Here is a 24,271-nt window from a genome sequence, read left to right as displayed (position 1 = left end):
TTAGTGAAAAGAAATATAGTCCTCCATCAGAAGACACTGGGAAACAGCTTAGCAATGGCTACAACCTTGCAATGAACAGAACATCTAGATTAACTTAAACAGCCTTCAGCTAAAGCCTCTCTAAGCATGCTTTCCCTCCACTCATTACAGGAAATCAGTCTTTATTCTTCAGCCAAGAAGTGCATGGTAGTTTTTGTAAACAACATAATCTTATCAGAAACTGAAGTCCATAGAAGTTAGGTAATCAGTGCTAGGGTTTAAAAGTGTATCTAACCCTGGTATATGGCAAGGCAACTAGGAATAGGGAGTACTAAGGAACTACAGGGAAATCTTCAAGGAATGTCAGAGTCAGCTATGCTCTTCTTCAAATTTGAGAAATTCCTTTTCATTCAACCTTGATGTGATGCTGAGTCATAAAATGCCGCGCTCTCCAGTACGCCACATCTCTAGGGAGGCCAGCCTCTGTTAGTCATTACTATAAGCACAGGCATGGGGCCAGCGCCATTCACACTTTCCCCTGTTCTGCAGCAGACAGACTGAGTTCTTCTAATCCTTGTGTTCCTTCTCCCCAACCTCTCTAAAAGCCTTCTCTGAGGGAGAAATAGCTATAGCTTGGGGGCTAATATAGCTTTAAGGGAACTTTTGGCAGATGCGGATGTCCTAACATCTGGGCAGTTTTAACAGAATCCCGGAGGCCCGGACAGACCTGGAGCCACTCGTTCTAGGAATGTTAAATTAGAAGTTTTTTCAGCTGATGAGAGAAGCAGAGAGGAAGGAGAAAGAGAACGAGGAGAGAAAAAGACAGCACAAAAACCTATAAAACAGGTAAGATCTGCTGCTTAATCCCTCTACACTACACTACTCTCACTTTACAACCATGGGGAGTAACAAGATTCATGACTTGGGCAACATGGCTGGGGGTGGAGGGGAAGAAAGAAGTTCTTTTATGAAACTGGATCATATGCTATTTTTCATTTGAGCTGTGACCTGGCTGCAGATACAGGTTCCCACCACCTTCCTGATCCTCAGCAGTGGGATGGCTGACTCCGGTGAGTCAAATTCTCAGTCTGAAATTGTGGAGGAGGTGGGCAGGGAAGCAGTCATAGTCTCAGAGCATTGGGTCTGGAAAGGAAAGTCATTCTTGCTCCTGAACTAAGGAATTGGATTGAGGCTGCATGTGGGAGGCGGGTTCAGGGATTAGTTTATCTAGCTGTTCATGTTCCTGAATTTCTTTAAACTCCTCTTTCTCCTTTGGTTCTCTTTTTCTGATTTTCTCTCTTTCCTTCAGCTCTGGCAGATTACTTTTCTTTCTAGCTTCTCTCTCACATCTTTCCACTTTCCCTGCCTCCCTCACTTGCTCTCACCTTTTCTCTATACTGCTTCCTTGCCACTGACAAAGTCTAAAGTCAAGTAGCAATAAATTGGAAGATGAATTCATGCCATTCCTGGACTTCTTGTGTCCCTTGGGGACTCTGGCCATAATCTGCCATCTTTTTGTTTCTCCATTTCTGGGACTGACACCTTCCCTGAGCACAGCATTTCTTTGAAAGTATGTGGGTGAATAGATGTTTACTGAAAAGTCCAGTGGCCAGTTTATACCATTGGGCAGCAAGTTTTAATACTGTCATTTATGAGGTATTTGCCTACTGGGAACCACAAAACTCTAATCCCACCAGAGTGAGACCCGGACAGGAAATGAGAAGGCAATTGGAGCTCTCCTCACGTACCTCAGTAGGTTCTTCCCAACCTCACTTGACTTCCTGCTGGCTCAGCAGGGTAAAACTAGAAGGTTAGACTTGAACTGAAAGCCAGAAGCCACTACCAAACCACTAAGCTTCAAAAACCAAAGCTATGAACATAGGTAGGGTATATTTACTAACTAAAGATAGGAGACATTCAGTCCTGTCCAATACAAAGTTGGTAATAATAACTAATATATAATAATTGTTTCCCTATGTTCCAGGGAATAATTTTTCTATAAGGTAGATAAATATGAACAACTGTGGTGATTGCCAGTGGTGGGAGAGAGGGAGGTAGAAGAGGTTATGGGGGAATAAAAGGTGATGGAAGAAGACTTGACTTGGGGTGGTAAAAACACAATATAATGTACAGATGACATGTTGTAGAATTGTGCACCTGAAATCTGTATAATTTTGTTAACCAGTGTCACCCCAATAAATAGGAAAAAAATTAACAAGCTGGGAAAGAATGTAGATACTATTATTATTCTCATTTTATAGATGAGGAAACTGAGGCTCAGAGAAGTTAAAGAATTTGCCCATATCCCCATACCTTATAGGGACAGAATTGAATACATATTCAGATCTGTATAACTCTAGTGTTCAAGCTTAGTCCATACAAGCTAATGCTTTCCCAGATTAGTGGTTAAGGAAATAACCAGCTATATTGATTAAACCATTTAGATAACAGGATTCCATCTTTATTCTATACTAGTAGCCAGTAGGTTGCTGATGCCCTCCTGTAGCTCTCTGCCTCCCGCTTACTTGCTGAGCTTACTTGCTGCCCTGCCCTGTCCTGTAACTCTGTCACCGGCTTGTAGCCAGTAGTTCCCTGCCACCCTCCTGTAGCTCCTTCCCCATCCCCCTCTCCCCAGCCCCCCCTCATAGCTTGCTGCCCTGCCCCCTCCTGTAGCTCTCCCGCAACCCACTTGTACCTCCCTGGTCCACCCTCCTGCTGATCCCTGATCTGGTCCTGACCTGCTTGGTCATTATGCCTCAGGGTATAATAGCTAATTAGCATATTCCTGTCTTATTACATAGGATGACTTTATGTTGGCCTTTTCCTGGTCTTGGTACCTCAGTGTCCCTCACTATAACTTGTACCATGGAATATTTGTATCTGATCTCACCAAGGTCAATTGAAAATTGATTGTTTTTATATCCTTCTTTTGGGAAGGAAAAATACCATAAATAACAAATAGAGTCTTGTTATTCTATATAGTGGAAGATCCTTACAAAAGGGGGATGATAAAATAGGCATTCATTAATTTAAAAATCTCTTCTTCCTCACAGATCCCACATTTCTGCTTCCTCTCACTTTTGGAAGTTCATTGATGGCTGATTTATGAAAGTTATTTTCCTTTGTTCTGGTACTTCTGGCCATCTACTCCTATTCTTGTCTCCCTAACAATCCCTACCCTTTAAAAGGATGGCGGGTAAAATAACTCAAAGAGGAGCTCTCTCTCTGCTGCTCTTCCTTGCTCCAGCAGTGACACCAACATGGTTAGCAGGTAAGTTCTAGGAGCTGTGGCCCATTATCTCCAGGGAAGGTGGGGCCTGGACCAGTCTTGGAGAAGGGAAGTGTTAGACTACAATGAGAGATACTTAAATTAGATACCAAGAACTATTCTCAACAACAAAGATGGTTAAACGTTGTAATAGGCCACTAAGGGAGGCTTTGAGGCAAACTAAAAGATATTTGAAAACAGCCTGTGCCCTAGAGGATTTTGCTCAGTGGATAGAGTGCTGGTCCATGGACTGAAGGGTCCTGGGTTTGATTCTGGTCAAGGGAACGTACCTCAGTTGCAGGCTTGATTCCCAGCCCCGGTAGGGGCAAATGGAGGAGGTATCTAATCAATGTGTCTCTCTGACATCAATGTTTCTCTCTGTGTGTCTCTCCCCCTCCCTTCTACTCTTTCTTAAAAAATCAATGGAAAAAATATACTTGGGTGAGGATTAACAAAAATGAGAAGGTCGGACTACGTGGCTTTTGAGTCCATTATCTCACCTACTTCACCTGCTTCTGCACTTAGCTTCTTCCCTCCCTCCCTCCCTCCCTCCCTCCCGCCCTCTCCCTCTCTCTCTCTCCCCACTCTCTCTCTCACCCAAGATCATATTGATAGGATGAGATTTTTAAAGCCCCTTTCTACCAAAGATTTTAATGACAATACAGATCACATTCTCTTAAACAGGAATCCCCCAATTTCTTCTGGCTTGTTCCTTGCTTCAGAAGGGATGGGCAGTTCTGGATTCCTGAATGTTTCATCCTTTGCCCCTAGAAACATAGGGAGCTGAAGAGAACAGACTCAGTGAGGAGAGGGGGAAGGGGAGTAGGAAGAATGATGGAAAGATAATGAGGGGGCAGACAGAGGTTTTTGACTGAGTCCAGCTGTAATTCCAAGTGCTAAGAATATTCTGTGGCCTGCAGTGTCTGCCCTCATGGAGGGCTGGGGGAGAGTAGGGGAAGGAGACAGGCCCAACCAATGGAATTAGGAAAATATCCAGAGACGAGTAAATAACAAACTGCTTCCATCACAGCCACAGTCATTGCAGCTAAAATTTTCCACATGTCCTGGGTTCCTGATGGAGGACTTTGGCAATAGCTCTGTTTGTCTGGAACAGCTGCATGAAGCTTTCAAACAAATATGCAAACTTCTCTTCTTTGGCTTAACCTAGCTTTGTAGGGGGTGAAGCACAAGGGATGTCATTGAGATGAAGAAATTCAAGTCAAGCCCTTGGCAAAGTACACACTGTTTGGAGTTAAAGGAGCCATCCACCCCAACTTCCAAAGCTTCAGTTCAAGTACATAGCACCAAAATCCAGCCAAAGGCCATAGGACTTAAGGAAGTGGAGATTAGATGCCTCAAAGCCCGATTTTGAACACCTGTAAGAAACCTCATGGAATACAAAGGCCTTTACCTTAATCAGGGTGAAAGTCTGAGCTATTGGAGTCTTGAGGAAAGGGCAGTTTTATTTTAAAACCTAGACCTATCTGAATTTCTCAACGGGCTGTTTGCAAAGGTGGCACTGGCACTCCCACTTCCACAAGAATCACCAAGGTCACCACTCATTCTGAGGAGCCCAGGCTGGGAAATCTCTTACAGCCCAGCAAACCCACTCATTCTTCCCTATTCTGTTTTTAGGAGACTATATGATGAGAGAAATTTGGAAAATTTCCAATAATCTTTCTTCAAATTGCTAGCTCAGCTGTCTGAGCTTGTTCCACTCATTTATTCATGCATTCGCTATATATACTGACTTCTCTATATGCATCCAGCACGGTTTTGTTCCCAGCTATAGCTTTGTTCTCAAATGGGAATGGCACAAGGAAAGCAGGGATAATCAGTAAAAGGACCCAGGAATAATCAGCCAGAGGTTGGGAATGGTTAAGAACATAAATAAAGCAAACAGTGGGTTAGAAGTGTATATTGGCATATCTATGCACTTCAGAAAGTCAGAGCATATTTGCTATTATAAGCCAAGCATTAGTGTGGATCTGGAAATAGTCTTCAAATATCAGTTACGTTTCTAACCATACCTTTGAAAAGGGCAGTGCTTAGAGCGTCTGTACTATGGAACCCAGTAATAGACCTTACAGTAACCACTGAAGAATGCTGCCCAAATCTCTCTACCCCGGGGCTGAAGAGGGACAAGCAGATAGAACAATGTAGAAAGGGTGCCCTTCTAGTTTCTTATGTCTCATCTCAATATCCTAATATTCATAGAAAATACCCAACGACAGGCAGAGAGGGAAAATGGAAAGGCTTAAAGTAGTAAGGTGACTGCCATCACAAAGCAGACTTGGCACTGGTGCAGCTACCTCTGCACCCTGGTGGAGACTATAATTATCTGACTGAGTCTTCCCTCAGCTTTCCCACATCCCCTGTAATTCTAGAATGATGTAAAATACTTGTTGGCTTTACATCCCACACACACAGAGTAAAAAAAGCTGGATTGCAAAAAAGATTTCGGATTTTTAGCCCTGCTGCTGGACATTGTTCAAAGTTTTCCCCTACTGCCATCTTTAGTGGGGTGTCTGAGTTTGGTACTGAGAGAGTCAAAGAGCCCTGGGCTGGAATGTCCACTCTACTTCTTACTTGCTGGGAAACTTGAGCTACTCCTTCACTCCTCTGAACCTATTTCCTCATCTATACATTAGAGAGAAATAAGGGTGTCAATTTCACTGAGATGTTAGGATGGCATAATGAGATAACACATGTAATGGGCTAAACACAGAACACGTGATGAGTGATGTTAGCAGTCATTGTTGTTATCCAGCCATAGGCCTCTGTCATTCCTGTTTGCTGGTCTGGTAAACAGAGGCTTGCTCCCTGCTGGCCATTTCCTTACAAGCAAGCTCTGGAACAGGAGTGTGGGGACTGAATCCTTTGCAGTGGTTCTCAACCTTGGCTGCACATTAGAATCACCTGGGAATCTTTTTAAAATCCTGATTTCTGGGCCTCATCCTCCGGAAATTCTGTTTCTTTGTTACTAATGTTGTGGCCCCACCCCATAACAAAGAAACAGAATTTCCAGAGGATGAGGCCCAGGAATCAGGATTTTAAAAAGATTCCCAGGTGATTCTAATGTGCAGCCAAGGTTGAGAACCACTGCTTTAGGGAATCACACACATCTGGCCTCCTGTTTACAAGAGCTGTTTGAAGCTAATGCTAAACTGAAACAGCTGGTGAGAGTTTTTTGGCCTCCATGAAGAAACCTCCCATGTGAGAAAAGTGAGAGCAAGCCTGGGGAGAAATAAAGGGAAGCCAGAAGAACTGAAATGGGAAAATATAAAAAGTCAAGGGAAAGAGAAAAAATGAAGTCTTTCCTCTGGAATGAGGGCAAACCAATGAGGACATGATTTCATAAGGCAAATTTTCTATTTGATTCATTCCCTTGTTCATCAAGCTGGACTGGTTTCCCAATACCCTCCACCCCCAGTCTGTGGGGAATGGAGGAGCTTCATCATGTAGCCATCTGCTCCAACCTTTTGTGTAGGGGGCCCTGAGCTTCTTCCCAGAGAGGAGGCAGGCACTTTGTGGTCTGAGTGTTTACACAGGCCAAGGGCTCCAGAACTAAAACCCAGCCCTGTCCTGGAAACACAACTTTTCCTGGAAGTGAGGAATTGTCTTCTGACTCCAGCATGACTGGCTGTTGTATTCCTGTGCGTGCATTAGGGCTCAGGGAGGCTGGAAGGAGCACTTCCTGAAACTTCACTCCGGAAAGCACCAAGTTGTATTCCAATTAGTTTGTGTTCATGACTGATTTCCTGCCGTCTAGCGGAACACACTGTTTAGTCTCCCAGACAGCCGCAGACCTGCCTGTACCAGGGACTGGGACACTTAACGGAATGGGGGTAGACTGGAAATGTTTTCCAGCTCATCAGCTCCCTGTAAAACTCCTGCTGATTAGAGGAACCAGAAAGAACTCTGCTTGCTTTTTCCTCCAAGGGACTCTGCTTGTTTTTTCCTCCAAACCAGGACAAACCACTCAGGACATAAAACTATTTTCACTTCCCCTTGCCCTTTGAGCCCTCTCTCTTTGTCTTGGCATGCCACTCTTAGCAATAGCAACCAGGTGGCAAAAGGTTGGTGCCCTGTGGGCTAGTGGGAGCTTGAGGAATCACATCCTTCTGAGGACTGTGAGCAGGCTTGTCACTAGTGGAAAGACCCTTACTCAGGTTCTATTTTTTCCTCCTATCTATGACAGCTGTCCAACCTCAGAGCTTGGTTATTAGTGACTCACCAAGGAAATGGGTCATTTATAGCCCAGACTGGTGGGATTGACTGATGATCAAGATATTTAGCCTTTTTCGCTTTCGAATGGAGGCTTTTAGTGCTACCAGTGCCCCCCCCCACCCCATTAGCTCCCCCTTTATGCACCTAAGGTATTGAGGTTTACTCATAATAATTCTGCTGCTTTACAAGGAAGAATTTTTCCCACTAAATATCCACCTGGCTCGCCACCCCTATATGGAGTGCCCTGTCCTCAGTAAGGGACCAAGTTGAAAGGGGGAATGGTTTGGGAGGACTTGAGTGAGAAATCAATATGTCATATTAATATTGTCTTATTCATTCTAGGTTCAGGCTACTACCCAGATGAAAGCTACAACGAAGTATATGCTGAAGAGGTCCCACAGGTCCCTGCCCTAGACTACCGAGGTAATACTCACTGCTTCTCGGGTTCAGAAAAGGTTTTTTCTAGCCTAAGGCCTAGGCCCTTCCTGAAGCATCCTCATCCAACTTGGCTTATATGTGCCAAACCTGAAGTTCAGAGAATTAGGGGCCATGATTTCCAGTCATGAACTTGGTTACTGACTTGTTTGACCTCACCTCTCTAGCACTAAGGCTGCCCATCTATTATTAGCCATTAAATATGGACTGAGTACCTCTGGTAAACCTAGTCCTGTACAAGGTAAACCTGTGGATGATACAAAAACTGTACCCACCAAGGAGCTTACATTCTGCTGGGAAGGATTAGTGAGGAGGCAATAAAATTAGCACATTTAGAGCAAGTAAGTGTGAAACTATGTGGTAGCAGTAAATGCAATAAATGTTAAGAAAAAGAAGTCAGGGAAAGGGTCATGAAAAATGACATTTAGACTAGTTATTGAATAATGGGTGAATTTTGAGAACTGGAAAGGAGAGGGGAGGGCATTCAGACAAGTAGATGGCCACAGATATAGTGGTATGAACAAACCCACTTAGAGGAAGGAGCTAGGAAGAAACCAGCCTGATTGGAGGAAATGGGATGTGGAAGAAGTAGTAGAAAATAAAGTTGAATATAATAGAGTGAGACCAAATTAGGAAAGGCTCTATAATCTACAAGACTCTTCTAAGGAGGGGCAGAAGGACTGCCTGTGACGAATACTAAGTAACTATTCCTGTACTAGAAAAAAAGTTAGAGCAGGCAATATCTTCCACTTTCCCTGAGAATTATTTCAGCCCTGGGCAAGCTGGTAACTCTGCCAGCATTATCTGAAGTTAATTACAGAGAAGGCCCTTTTAACCCTGTTGTAAGCACTTTGTTTCCTTTATTATCCCTGAAAAGTGATAGGTGAATAGTTGCATAGTTCAGAGGCCGTGGGCCTGAGCTCAAGTCCCAGCTACTCCACCTTCCAGCTCTTTGACCCCAAACAAACACCTTTATATGCCAGACACTGTGCTATCCTATATAGTAAAGAGAGAATATGCAAATTGACTGTCACTCCACCACAAAGATGGTGGCACCCACAGTGGAGACGGGGGTTTCTGTAACACAAGATGGCTGCACTATAGCAGAGGCCAAGATTCCATAATGAGCCTTAACAAGCAATCAGCAGGGATCTGAGTCTGTGCCCCCCCCGCCCCCGTGGGGCTTGACAGGGGACCTTAGGCCACAACCCCCGCCCTGGCGCCAGGCCGGGTGACCTCAGGCTCTGCCCCCCACCCAGCAGGACTTGATGGGGGACCTCAGGCTGCGACCCCTGCCCCAGCACCAGCCTGGGGGACCTGAGGCCGTGACCCCTGCCTGGTGGGGCTTGACGGGGACCTCAGGCCACACCTCCTACCCTGGCACTGGGCCAGGGGACCTGAGGCTGCACCCCCCACCCTGCTGCCAGGCCAGGGGACCTGAGGCCGCACCCCATCCCCCCCCCCCGGCGGGGCTTGACAGGGGACCTCAGGCCATGCCCCACACCCAGCGGGGCTTGATGTGGGACCTCAGGCCGCGCCCCCTGCCCAGCAGGATTTGACAGGGGACTTGAGGCTGCACCCCCCCGCCCAGCAGGGCTTGACAAGGGTGGGACCAGCTGGGTCTGGATCTAGCCCAGTAGCAGGCAAACTGTGGCTTGGCAAACTGAGGCTCTCGAGCCACATGTGGCTCTTTGGCCCCTTGAGTGTGGCTCTTCCACAAAATACTGACTTCTGGGCATGGGCCATGAAGTTTCAATCGCACTGTACGTGTGTGCCCACACGTGGTATTTAGTGGTATTTTGTGGAAGAGCCACACTCAAGGGGCCAAAGAGCCACATGTGGCTCATGAGCCGCAGTTTGCCGACCACAGATCTAGCCCAATGGGGGAGGGGGCCAGCCGGGTCTGGGTCTCATGCAATTTTGACACACACATGGGTGGGTGGGGACTTGACTCTGGGCCCCGTGGTGTGCTCCAGACTCTGACAGGAGGAAGATATCCATAGAAATTTTGCTAATATTCTTTGATCTCTGACACTTCTATTATAGAGAAAGGGCAAATAGCAATATTAAAATATTTCCTCTAATTAATTCCCTTTTAATGTGCATAAATTTTGTGCACCGGGCCACTAGTGTATTTTATAAATGTTATTTCATTTAAGTAAGGTGCATGCTTGTAATGATATGGGAAGGTCTCTAAAACATTTTGTTTATTTTAGAAAAGCATTGATGAAAACAGTGAGCATACTACACTAGTCTAAATGTTAAAAAGGAGTAAAAAATAAGAATATGTAGTAATAGTTGCTTTAGTTGCTTGATATGCATGCACTATTAACAGTGGTTCTTTATGGGGGGAACCAAGTAGCAGTATGTGTTGGAACAGGGGTGGGAGAGAGGCTTTACCCTGTAACATTTTATACTTTTTGAATTTTGGACCATGTGGCTATATTACCTATTCAGAAATGTAAATGCATACTTCAAAATAAAAATCTAGCATACTTACAGGAGCAGATAATAGAGTTAGGAAAAAAATGGTTTTAGAGCCAGTCAAAGCGTGGGTTAAAAATCTCTGCTCCTTACTTACTGAGGGGCAGTGGGCAAGTTAGTTCCTCACCTGCAACATAAGGCTTTTGGGAGAACTATTTGAGATGATGGATATGAAGTGAAAATATAAAGCATGGTGCCTACTGCACAGAGGCTACTCAGTAATGACTAACACATTTCCTGCAAGACATCTTCACCATGCCATAATTAGCATGGTTTCAGTTTCCCATCAGCATTCTTTGGGTACAGTTGTTCAGCCAGTTGTGAACTTCCATAACTGTACTGTTATCTCTCCTGTATTTCTGTATGTCATCCACATCAATGGCATGAAGGGCACTGTCATATGCCTCACTGACTTCCACATAGTGTATCCTCTAATTTCCCCTGCTCTACCAGTCTGGTGACTCTAACCAAAAAGGAAATGAGGTCAGTCTTGAATGACTTGTTCTTGAGGACACCTGGAGATCAGCACTTCTCTTTTTAACTGCTCATAAGCCTGTATTTAAATACTATGCTATCAGTGCTGTTGCTCTTACCAGGCTATAGTTTCCAGAAGTTGCATTCTTCTTCCTTTTGGGAATCTAATGTGCAGCATGGTGACTATAGTTCATGTATGGTGCCAGGTGAGTACTAAACTTTTATGAAGGGGACCACTTTACAAATTATATAAATGTCTAACCACTATGCTGCATATCTAAACTAATATAAAATAATATTGAATGTCAACTGTAATTGAAAAATTACATTGTACACCTTAGACATATACAGTTTGTTTGTCAATTATACCTCAAATAATTCTGGGTGGAAAAAGAAAATTGGGATAATGTTTTTGTTCTTTTTCAGCTTCCCAACATGTTTTCTTTATACCAGGATTCCTCTGAACCTACAAATTTGAACTTATTTAGCTCTATATTTCCCTTTACTAAATTTTCTTATTCTATCTCTTCCAATCTAATGTGTATTTTTATTGATAGAATGTTGGAGAGAAATAGGACAGGAGTGCTTGTTGAGGCTCCAGCCTCCCATATAAAGTCTTTATGATATGTGTTGTGATCACACAATTAACAGCTCTGCAACTGTAGTGCTTCCAACTTTATGTAGTTTGGAGATGGTGTCTCCAGATGGCAGCCTTGTGTCACAGCCACAGGCACAAAACTAATGCTGAAAGCCACAAGTGTGTTGTTGCTTGAAGGATAGCGTTCTTACTGTCTTCATTCTTTAGCTGCCTTCAAGCGGAGGCTCCAGCCTTTCTTCCTTTAACTCCTGATGCACTTTTATTCAAACTCCCTTTGTTTTTGTCCCTTAGGATTTGGGAATTGAATGAGCTCATATGGGGCTTTAGCCTTCCCGACTTGAGACTAACAGATTTATGTCATACTGTGTATGCATCCTTGGACAGGTGGCCCTCTGTCTATTTATAGGTGCTCCTTTAAAATCTGAACCTGCTGAAAAGTCATTCCTATTGTGTAGCCAATGAGACGACTTTATGATGCTTTTATGATTTAACTAGAGGCCCAATGCACAAAATTCATGCAAGGGGCTCAGCCCTCGCGGCCCTGGCTTCATCTGGAAGGTCGTTTGGCTGTCCGGTCTAATTAGCATATTACACTTATATTATTATAGATGGCCCTATTACCTTTTGTGCTCAGTATTGATTTGGGATTGGACTTTCATTCTTAAGCAGCCTTGTTTGATATTGCATTCCCTTCCTCTCTCTAGCTACTATATTTGTATCATTTAATTTTTTTAAAAAAATTTACCTATTATAAAATTCACTCTTTTTGGTGCAGAGTTCTATGAGTTTTGACAAATGCATAGTCATGTAAACACCACCACGATACCAAACAGCTTCATCACATCAAGAACTTGCCCAGGGCTGCCTCTTTGAGGTTATCCCGGGCCTCAACCATTTGCCCACAGAAGAACATTTGAATTGTTGCCAGCTTTGGCCATTCTGAATAGAGGTATTTTAAAACATTTGTATACAGGATTTTGTATGAACACAGGTTTTCATTTCATACCTAAAGTGGGATTGCAAAGTTGCATGGCAAGTGTATGTTTACTTTTAGAAGAAACTACCAAAATATTTTCCAAAGTGGCTGTGTCATTTTGTATTTCCCCCAGGAATGTGTAAGAGTTCCAGTTTCTCTCCATCCTCACCAACACTTGGTTTTGCCAGTTTTTTTTATTGTTTGTTTGTTGGTGTTTTTTAAAGTTTAGATATCCTAATGGGTACATAATGGTATCTTGTTGTGGTTTAATTTGCATTTCTCTAGTGACTTATAATACTGACTGTCTTTTCATGTGCTTATTTTCTTTAGTATATCCTCTTCAGTGATATATCTGTTCATGTCTTTTGTCCATGCTCTAACTGGATTGTTTGCTTTTTTCCTTTTGCATTTTGAGAGTTACTTATATATTCTAGATACCAGTCCTTAGTTGAATGTGTGGTTTGCAGATATTTTCTCCAAATTTGTGGTTTGTCTTTCATCTATTAACAATGCTTTTCATAATACAAAAGTTTTTAATTTTGACAAGGTTTAATTTATTGTCTTTTTTTCCTTGTATTAATTGTGCTTTGCATGTCTAAGAACTCTTAGCTCTAGATCCCAGAGATTTTGCTCTGTTTTTTTAATGTTTTATAATTTTACCTTTTACATTTAAATTCATGATCCATTTTGAATTATCTTTTTATATAAGGTATGAGACTTAGATTGAGGTTCTTTTCCTTTCTCCTCTTCCTCTTCCTCCTCCTCCTCCTCCTCCTTTTTCTCCTCCTCCTCTTTCTTATCTATGGAAGTTCAATATTGCTCCAGCAACATGTGTTTGAATGGTTATCTTCCCTCCATTGAATTGCTTTTGAATCTTTGTCAAAACTTATTTCAACATACTTGTGTGGGTCTATTCGCTGTTCCATTGATCTATGTGTCTGCCCTTTCACCAATACACTGTCTTAATTATTGTACTTCAGCTTACTTTTCTTCTATTGTTACAGTCCCCCGATGGTGTTATACATTAAATATCCAAGACGGAGAAGCCACATGCTATTCACCAAGGGGAGGGAATTATCACAGCAGCTTGGGCACTCGTTGTGAGCTCTCCTGTGACCGGGGTTTTCGACTGATTGGGCGAAGGTCGGTGCAATGCTTGCCAAGCCGCCGCTGGTCTGGAACTGCCTATTGCAGACGTAAGTGGTGCGTGTACAGATGCTGATGTGTATATATGAGAAAGGTCAGCAAGCCAGCCACTGAGTGTATATGCCTGGAGGCGTTACTATGCCCTCTGTCAAGTGAAAATTAAGAATTTTTCACAGGCACCCAAAATGGCCTTTCTCCATCCTAACATTTTAGCTCATTTTCTCTCCTTGTGTTTATTGCTCAATTAACATGAGCATTTAAATAGCAACCGGCTCTTCTGGCTCAGGGAAGCAAATGAGTGCATGTAAGACTTGGGCCTGGGGCTTATGTGGACCTAGGCCTTCTTTTGGCACTCTCAAGGATGTGTGGTCTCAGACTCTTTCCCATACTGCTATACTTCCTGGCCTAAGGCCTTAGGAGGCCTTGGCAGTGAAGCTATGAGACATCTGTTATTCTTCATTTTCTTCGGAAAGCCACAAAGAGTGCTTAGGCTAGTATTTGGGGGTGCTAATACACACATTCCAAACCATGTCCCTCTCAGCTCCCAAATCTATCTTATTCCAGCGCTACAGGCTACCCTTTTTTAGCAGCTGAGCTTTGTCTGTCTATATGTCTATCTCTGAATGACATTTGAAGGACCCCCATGTGTGCAGGGCTCTGTATTGGTTGTTTCAGGAGCTTACTCAAATCTCAATTCCTCCCAGGCAGCTTATAGACTAATGGATAGGAACACAAATATGTGCACATGAAGGCAGTGTGACCAGACACATAGTGCTGAGCATTCAGAGATATTGGGTTAGTCAGAAAAGATGCTGTGGAGGAGAAAAGCATTACACTCAGAAATAAGGAAGCCACTACACCCCTTTAGATGTCCGTAATTAATTATTTTAAGAGTTGGATGCCATTGTTTACAAAATAAATTAGAATTAGCCTCACAAACTGAAATAATATAAGCCTATAAATGAACATAAAACCAATTAAAAGAATGGAGATGTACATATTTCCAGGTGCCTAGAATGACTTAATTACTATATTTGAAGAGTGAATCTGACTTTGCCCTTTCTCATAAGTGACAAAAGGGCAAATGCTTTGGATGTATCATTTTTACTGTCATATAATACTAAGAAAACAAATTCATCTGCAAAGACAAACATTTTTTCTTGGCCCTGATTTCAAGGAAGTAATTTTTGCATGCAGAATACTAAAAACATAAAAGGCAATAATCTTCAAGTCTGGTTTGACCAAGAAGCAAAATGAACATAGCTTATAGAGTCTTTATGCAAAGCTCCAGTAATTGAATTTTGCAGGGTTAGAACTTATAAATGTAAAGGAATGTGTGGCTTGCCCACTTGTTTCAAGTATCAGATATCTCAAGGCAATAATCTTCAAGTCTGGTTTGACCAAGAAGCAAAATGAACATAGCTTATAGAGTCTTTATGCAAAGCTCCAGTAATTGAATTTTGCAGGGTTAGAACTTATAAATGTAAAGGAATGTGTGGCTTGCCCACTTGTTTCAAGTATCAGATATCTCAAGCTAGACTTTGGTAAGCATAGGCTCACAATCACCTCATGGTAGCAGTCTCCACTTCTGGCACATGTGGTATCTAAAGCATACGGATTCCCCTTTAGCCAAAGTTGGCCCTCCAGGCACTGGCCTGACTTGTATTCTCACACAGTGAGAGGGCCAACCTACTTTCACATGTAAGTGGGCCTCAGCTGAGGAGTGCTTGTGGCAATACCAAAACTATCGATATACTAGAGGCCCGGTGCACGAAATTTGTGCACGGGCGGGGGAAGGGTCCCCTCAACCCAGCCTGCACCCTCTCACAATCCTGGACCACTGATTCCTAACTGCTCACCTGCCTGCCTGCCTGATTGCCCCTAACTGTCCCCTGTGGAAGCCTGATCATCCCTAACTGCCTCTGCCTGCCCACCTGATTGCCTCTCACTGCCCCCCCTGCTGGCCTGGTTGCCCCTAACTGCCTCTGCCTGCTGGCCTGATTGCCCCCAACTGTCCCCCCCCACCGGCCTGGTTGCCCCCAACTGCCCCCTTGCTGGCCTGGTCGCCCCATGCATCCTGCTGCTCTGTCGTTTGATCATCCCTCACTAACACCCCGCCCGTCTGGTTGCCCCACACAGCCTACTGTTCGGTTGTTTGGTTGCCCCGCACTAACCCCCCTGCTGGCCTGGTCACCCCATGCAGCCTGTTCAGTTGTCCATTCAGTTGCAATGGTCGCTTAGGCTTTTATATAGATAGATATAAAAGCCTAATATGCAAATTGTCCACTTGGGAGTTCAACCTGGAGACCGGGAGTTTGATTGTTCACTATGATGTGCACTGACCACCAGGGGGAGGCACAGAATGAAGGAAGGCCCTGGCTGGCAGCCAGCAGCCAGGGAAGGAAAGCCCTGGCTGGCAGCTGGAAGGAAGGCCCCAGACAGCAGCCAGAAGGCCCTGATCAGCCCTGATCACCAGCCAGGCCTAGGGACCCTACCCATGCAAGAATTTCATGCACCGGGCCTCTAGTATTCAAAAAGGAGCTTTGAATTTGCTCAAGGATATCTAACATTTGAGGAACAAGAGGTAAAAATGAAGAGCAGCTAAGGCCCTAAATGAGCCCAGGCATTTATATGCATTATCCCTTTTATGAAGTTCTATGAAGTATCCCCATTTTTAAAAAATATGTATATTTTATTGATTTGGGAGAGGAAGGGAGAGAGAGGGGAGCTAGAGAGATAGAAGCATCCACGATGAGAGAGAATCATTGATTGGCTGCCTCCTGCACGCCCACTACTAGGGGTCAAGCCTGCAACCCAGTCATGTACCCTGACTGGGAATTGAACTGTGACCTCCTGGTTCATAGGTTGAAGCTCAACCACTGAGCCATACCAGCCAGGCTGAAGTATCCACATTTTAGTGGTGAAAACACTGAGACTCAGAGAGATGAGGTAACTTCAAGTCAGAGAGCTTGTAATGAGTGGAGCTGGGATCTAAACTCAGGTGTGATTCTCAAGTCCATTCACTTGGACAAGTAATTTACTTCTTTGAGAAACACCCCTCCCCAGCACTACTGTACCTTATAATCTTATATAATAAAAGCCTAATATGTTAAGTGTCCAGTCCACCAGTCGGCCATTCAACCAATCAAAGTGTAATATGCTAATGCTATGCTAAAACCAGTCAACTGCTCGCTATGACGCACACTGACCACCATGGGGCAGACAGTCAACCAGTTGCTATGACGTGCACTGATCACCAGGGGGAAGATGCTCCAACTGGTAGGTTAGTTTGCTGCTGGGGTCCAGCCAATCAGGACTAAGATGGGCCAGACACACCCTGGAGCCCTCTTGGGGTCCCTCCTCAGCGGGCCAACCTCCTGCATCTCTCCCTGGCCCCAATCATGCATCGTGGGGTCCCTCGGCTTGGCTTACACCATCCCATAATCCGGGATGCCTTGAGGGTTGTTGGAGGGCCAGTTTCAGCCCGATCCCACAGGCCAGGCCGAGGGACTCCAGTGGTGCATGAATTTGTGCACCGGGCCTCTAGTATAAAAATAAGAAAGCAATTAGTAATAAGAGCCAATTAGGCACAAAAATGTAAGGGCAGTTTGGGGTAGGGTTTTCTGTATTTTATGCTATCTCTGATATGGTTCTCCCTGTGCTAGATGCCAGCATCCAGATAGTCCCATAAGCCACTGAGCTTTCTACTTGGTTTTCTCTTAGAGATGAGATGCCACACATTGCCATTCATTACAAGTGGCACCTACACCTGCACAAATGGGGTGCTTCTTGACTCCCGTTGTGACTACAGCTGTTCCAGTGGCTACCACCTGGAAGGTGACCGCAGTAGAATCTGTATGGAAGATGGTCAATGGAGTGGAGGCGAGCCTGTATGTGTAGGTAAATGTTGGTTTGCTCCCAGTTGTCCTGCTGCAAAGAGTCATCTTGGTATTGTGTCCACAAAGGATGTGGAATCCTTATAGCAGAAGGCTTTTCTGCTTGTTATGAGGATGGCACTCTGGACACATGCTTAAAGAAGTGATCATTTCCCCTGCAACTGGTGTTTTCCCCCAATTTAATTAAGTGTCTTGAATAGAGAGTGTATGTTTTCCCTACCCAGTGGTGCAATATTACTTCTATGGGTTCCCTTCAGGGAAGACAGGGGGCCCATGAGTCAGCACCTAATTTCTGACCTTGGCAGACATAGATCCCCCCAAGATCCGTTGTCCCCACTCACGTGAAAAAATGGCAGAGCCGGAGAAACTGACTGCTCGAGTATACTGGGACCCACCTTTGGTGAAAGATTCTGCTGATGGTACCATCACCAGGTGAGTAATAGATGCCCCTTATGCCTCCCAGCAGCTTCTCCCACGCTCTCAGGCTGAGAATACTGTGATGATGTGCCCCTGATCCTAAGAGTCTCTTTCCTTAGTGCAGCAGTTCTCAACCTGTGGGTCGCGAGCCCTTTGGGGGTCGAACAACCCTTTCACATGGGTCGCCTAAGACCATCGGAAACACATATATAATTACATATTGTTTTGTGATTAATCACTATGCTTTAATTATGTTCAATTTGTAACAATGAAAATACATCCTGCATATCAGATATTTACATTACAATTCATAACAGTAGCAAAATTACAGTTATGAAGTAGCAACGAAAATAATTTTATGGTTGGGGGTCACCACAACATGAGGAGCTGTATTAAAGGGTCGTGGAACTAGGAAGGTTGAGAACCACTGCCTTAGTGATTATTTCACTCTGTCTCATGTAGGGTGACACTTCGGGGCCCTGAGCCTGGTTCTCACTTTCCCGAAGGAGAGCATGTAATTCGTTACACTGCCTATGACCGAGCCTACAACCGGGCCAGCTGCAAGTTCATTGTGAAAGTACAAGGTTCGTCCAAAAGAAGTCTTCCATTTCCACATTGTTCATTATTCCTGCTCTGCCCTGACCTCCTAGATGCTCACCACAACCCTCTCTTTTCTATGCCTGAAACAGACACTCATGGGAGAGGGGAAAAACAAGTTCACTAAAATGGGTTATTCAGGAAGCCTGCATGATATTGTGCATACATATGTTTCAGGAACCCTGACCCCCCAACAGGATTTTTTCATTCTCCTAAATCTAGATAAAATTTACAAAGATATTCTGTATCCCTTTTCTTGGCCTTCTAATCATCAAATCTAATCAGCCTGCATCCTCAGTCTTTCACCTTTGCTAAAATTGGTGGTGTTGCATGCCTGATTTTTTGTTTTGCTTTTTAATTATTAATATAATCTATACTCAGTTTTGAACATGTGGGAAATATAGAAATATACAAAGGAAAAAATATATTACCCCATTGTCCAGAAGCAACCTTTTAGTATTTTCTTTCCAGTCTTTTATCTACACATACTTTAAAAAAACATATTGTTGAGATCATACTGTATATCCAATCTCAGATCACCCTTTTCATTATAACACAAATAATTTCCCATGTTCTTTAAAAATTCTTCAGAAATATTTTAATGACACCATAATAATCTACTTCTAAGAATATAATTTGCTTAATATTTCTCCCACTGATGGATATTTAAGTCTTTTTCTATTTATTTTTAATATTAAAATTAATTTTATAAGGTGGTCATCCTTATGTAGAGTGTCTACAAAGTCTGAAAACAAAAGTGGCAATATTTATTTTACAGAATGATGACAATATGTATATTCACTTGTCCTTCCAGATTTTTTGAACACCTTTGTCTACATTTCATATTGAATTCCTTAAGAAAATTCAGCCTTTATCCTCAGTCATTGGAAATATGAAGAAGTCATTCATTCTGATCATCCTAGGTCTCCTGATCTAGAAAACCCAGCATGAGCACCCTCTTAACCATTTTTTTTCTTAAAAGAGCTATCATACCCCCTAACTTGAACTCCTCACTGACAGTGAGACGCTGCCCATCACTGAAACCACCACAGCATGGCTACCTCACCTGCACCTCAGCCGGGAACAACTATGGTGCCACCTGTGACTATCACTGTGATGGAGGTTATGAGCGCCAAGGGACTCCCTCCCGGGTCTGCCAGTCCAGCCGCCAGTGGTCAGGATCACCGCCCATCTGTGCTCGTGAGTGAAACCAGGGAATGAGGAGAGTGAATATATTGATCATGGCTACTTGGGAGGATCTCCAGATGTGTATAGCACAGGGATTCAATAGTAATGTGTGTGATATGAGAATGGGGGAGTGTTCTAAAATGTTTTTATTTTAGGGGCTAGTGTTATCTTTCTGAACAGTCCTACTCCAAGATGAAGGGTTTAAAATTTCCAAGTGTTCTTTCAGGATTTCCCCCAAGGAAAGGGAGAAACAACCAAAAAGGGTTATCCTGAAAGACTGGAATTCCTAAAGATATTGTTACCCATGCTGGGGTGAAGGAGAAGGCCATACTCTGACTGGCCATCTGCTTCTGCCCTAGCTATGAAGATTAATGTTAATGTCAACTCAGCTGCTGGCCTTCTGGATCAGTTCTATGAGAAACAACGCCTCCTCATCATCTCAGCTCCTGATCCCTCCAACCGATATTACAAAATGCAGATCTCTATGCTGCAGGTGAGACCTAATCCCCTAATTCAGGCTTAGCTTCTTTATATATGCCCTAAACTCACCCCATTATTCCCTTACCTCTTCCAAATCAGAGTTGCTTTTTCTACAGCACAAACTCTATTTCCTTAAACTCTTTATGGACAGTTGACCAGTTCTACTCTAGACAAATTTATCACACTTTCAAAACTGCTATGTTTTTACTAAAAAGGCAGTGAGGAACCTGGAATGGTGGGTATGACTTACAGGGGGCTTGGTGAGGGTAGGAAGGGAGTGTGGTGGAGCACTGTAGAGAGACTTGTAAAATAAGTATGATTAAATGTAAATGTTGGGATGAAATTATGTTTATGTTTTCAAGGAATAATATCATTAACAAATACTTATATGGTAAGTGCTAGATGGGTACCAGGTATATAAGTATGTGTTTTATGTATATTCATTTAATTCTCAAAACAACCCTTAAGAGGTAGGTACTATTACTATCCTCATTTTAAAGGTAAGGAAACTGAGGCATAGAGAGGTTAAAGATTTGCCCAATATCACTAGCTAGTAAGTGACTGGGTTAGGATTGAACTCAGTCTGACTCGAGGATCTGTGCTCTTAACCAATACTTGTAACAGAAGAGAAAGACAAGTATTGTGATATCTCAAAGTAAAATGAGGGAATTGCACAATGATTTTTAACACGCTGAGATACCTAGCCAAAGGCACTTATGGGGAAGGAAAGGTGAATAGGACAGAATAGATATGAACATTGGGATTTATAAAGAAAATAGACTAGGATCTTGAAGAGAACTCAGGATATGATGACAAGACTAAGAGAACCAGCTCTAAGGAGCTACAAAGGTGTTTTCTAAAGGTTGAATCTTAAGTTTCTAAGAGGCCTATGATGGAAGCAGCTTTATAAAAAGCATGACCCTGGGTATCTAGACCAATAAGGACCAAGTTCCTCCAGGGATCCCCTCCCCCTGCAAAAAAAGGCAATACCTCAGCTTGAACAGAAAGCAAGAACAAGAACTGGAACCAGCCAATAAGGACAGTGACTCTGAAAGTCAGGACTAGAGGAGTAGCCCAAAGATTAGACAAGGGGTTGGGCACCACGGAGTGTTCACTGAGACTTTAAACCTCACCCCAGGTAACTGGCTCAGAGATAACCCTGCAAGGCAATGCAGGACAAAGAGCCAGGGTAGAATTACAGGGTGTACTGCCTGGTGTGAGGAAGGCAACAAAGGGTAATGAGAAGAACACTGGCACCATTTCTGAGAAATCCTGGAGACAGAGATTGTAGCCTAGTGGTAAGGAGCACACACTTGGGTAGGCAGTAGCAGCCCTAAGTTTAAATCTTGGCGAAGAATTTTACTGTCATGCAAGTTTTCGCAAGCTACTTTTTTACTCTACAGGATAAGAATATCACCTGCCTTGTTAGGGGTAAGTTAGATTATGCCTGCAAAACATTAGGTATGTGTATTCAGTAAATAATAGCCATTATTATCATATCACAATAGCTATCCATTAAGAACCTATGTAGCTTCCCACTGTAATATAAATAAGTTATGGTGACTATAGTTAATAATATTGCATTGTACTAGTATATTTTAAAGTTGCTAATAGAATAGAGCTTAACAATTCTTATTACAATAAAAAATATAACTATGTATGGTGATAGATGTTAACTAGACATCCTGTTGTGATCATTTCATAATATATACAAATATTGAATGATTATGTGGTATACTTGAAATTAATATTATATGTCAATTAGTATCTCAATTTAAAAAAAGAACCTACATAGTTTAAAACATATAAAAAATGAAGGAAGTAGGGATTGTGTTCCTGCAATTTAAAAATTATATTTCTCTTTTCTACCCCACATGTTATAATCAGCTTCATACACTTAATTAGAATAAAGAAAACACCGTTAGGGCAAGTAAATCAGGAATGACAGAGGGAAGAGGTTGTAGGCCCCATCATGTGATGTTTGGGAGAGAAGACCCTCCTTTCCCACACTGCCTCACTGTGGTCCCTGGAAGAATCAGCGAAGTAGTCTTAGGTTTGAGTCTGAGGCCCTATTCCATAAAACCTTCTCTCCCCTCCCAGCAATCCACCTGTGGACTGGACCTGCGGCATGTGACCATCATCGAGCTGGTGGGGCAGCCACCTCAGGAGGTGGGGCGCATCAGGGAGCAACAGCTGTCAGCCAACATCATCGAGGAGCTCAGGTCCAGGCTGAAGGGCCACAGGGAAGGGGTGGGCAGAAACCCTAAGTGAAACACTGGCAACAGGAGGGTGTGGGAGAATCAACTATACTACTCTCTTGGGGCACTACCATGTTTGAACTCTTTGGGTACATTAGTTAAGATCAGAGAGTGGCTATATATCAGAATCAAATGGAGGGGGGCTTAAAATACAGAGGACCAGGCCCCATCCCAAACCATCTCAGGACTGTGTGCTTTTTTTTTTTTCAATAAGGCATATCCCCTGACTCTGAAGTATAGCCAGAGCTGAGTCACAGGCCCAAGCATGACTCAGATAGGCCTCTGATCCTGTTGCCTCATGGCCTCATCTCTTAAACTTGGACCTCCAATAGGCAGTGAAATCTGAATCATATCTATCTACCCTTGGGGGAAGAACAAACTATTGGTGACATGCGGTAGAAGTTGACTTTTCTCATTATCTATCCATTATCACCCTTCCAATGCCTCCACATATACTCAGAGCCAATAAAGCCACCACACCTCTCTTTTCTAGATACACTACCTGCCTTAGGTCTCATTCTCCACAGTGACAGAAAGATTCAGTCCCAGGTAGGGAGACACTGAGAAACACTCAGAGGAAGGAGACTGTAGACTTGTAGCTACAGATGCAAGAGTTGATCAGGTGAATTGATCTACCTCTGAGCTATCATGTATGGTTGTGCAAGTATGCCCAGCTCAATTCTAGAAAACACTAGTCTAGAAAGCACTGTGACTGGTGCTCCTTGGACTTATTCTATGCAGCCCACATTACTATATGAGAGAAACATCACCTAGTAATAATGTAGCTGCTCCATCTGCGGTGAGGAAGGGACAGCTTAGCAGAGCCAGACATACAAGGTCAGCAAGTGCAGGGTCAGAGCAGAGAAAAACAAAGGGTTTTGAGATAGGTAGTGGAGACAAGGACTCGGTTGGGGAAGGAATTAGTCCATCAGTGGAGCTACAAAAGGTCAAAGGGTAACATAGCCTAATGGAATGAAGCCCAGACAAGATCTCACACCTCCCTGGACTCCTCTCTCTAGGCAATTCCAGCACCTCACTCGCTCCTACTTCAACATGGTGTTGATTGACAAGCAGGGAATTGACCGGGAACGCTATATGGAACCTGTAACCCCGGAGGAAATCTTCACATTCATTGATGACTACCTACTGAGCAACCAGGAGCTGACCCAGCGTCTGGAACAAAGGGATGTATGCGAGTAAACTTGAGCCAGGGCATGGTTGAGGTCAAAGGAAAAGCTCCCCTAGTTGGCTGAAACCAGGGTCTAATAAAAGGAGGAAATGGTTTCCCATAATTCTAGGGACAGGACTCTGAGGTAGATGAGGTTCACCAATCTTGGGACATTTTCAGGAACCTTTTTAGGGCTGCATAATAGTTTCCCTAAGCAAGTCTCTGCTTTAGGTAGCACTGGAGGAGCATAAGAAGCTACGTAGAGACTGAGAAGTGGCCCTGGGCAGTGGGTTGGTGGTAGGTTTTCCTTTCTTAAGCTGGGCTTCTCCCAGCTCTTCAAAGTCTTCTAGATAAGTAAATCCTAAATTTATTCACTAACTGGCTGTGGGTTTTGTGTGATGTTTTTTGTTGTTTTGTTTGTTTACTTTAGTAAGCATTTAATAATATTGTTTGGTCATTTTTTATAGCACTATTCTTTGTGACTCCTTTCTATATTTGGGGCTTAACAGTATACACAAACATTTAAGTTAGTACTTTGAAACAACAAGTTTGAGGTTGTTTGTGTTGCAACATGTATAATGTGTTTTCTTGAAGGGCCATCTGGATTAGGCGGATTGCCAGGTTTTAAGGGGAAACCTGGTGACACCAGACTACTTTGCAACCTGCACAATGATGAG

General features: G+C 43.4%; 1 protein-coding gene across 2 annotated transcripts; it reads left to right on the top strand.

Annotated features, from left to right (window-relative positions):
• The first annotated feature begins 482 nt into the window (after positions 1-482).
• SRPX2 (sushi repeat containing protein X-linked 2) lies at positions 483-23,973 on the top strand. Of its 2 annotated transcripts, XM_059678906.1 has the most exons (12): positions 483-825; positions 981-1,049; positions 3,033-3,250; positions 7,820-7,900; positions 13,449-13,640; positions 17,314-17,490; positions 17,792-17,918; positions 18,366-18,487; positions 19,521-19,700; positions 20,048-20,181; positions 22,269-22,390; positions 23,446-23,973. In XM_059678906.1, the coding sequence occupies exons 3-12, from the start codon at positions 3,169-3,171 to the stop codon at positions 23,624-23,626; spliced, it is 1,398 nt and encodes a 465-aa protein (XP_059534889.1). In that variant the 5' UTR covers positions 483-825; positions 981-1,049; positions 3,033-3,168; the 3' UTR covers positions 23,627-23,973. The 2 variants fall into 2 exon arrangements, with proteins under 2 accessions (XP_059534889.1, XP_059534888.1); XM_059678905.1 differs by lacking the exon at positions 981-1,049.
• The last annotated feature ends 298 nt before the right edge of the window (positions 23,974-24,271 follow it).

Source organism: Myotis daubentonii, chromosome X (genome assembly GCF_963259705.1).
Source record: "Myotis daubentonii chromosome X, mMyoDau2.1, whole genome shotgun sequence".
Classification (NCBI taxonomy): Eukaryota; Metazoa; Chordata; class Mammalia; order Chiroptera; family Vespertilionidae; genus Myotis; species Myotis daubentonii.
This window is presented reverse-complemented; position numbering and strand designations above follow the sequence as displayed.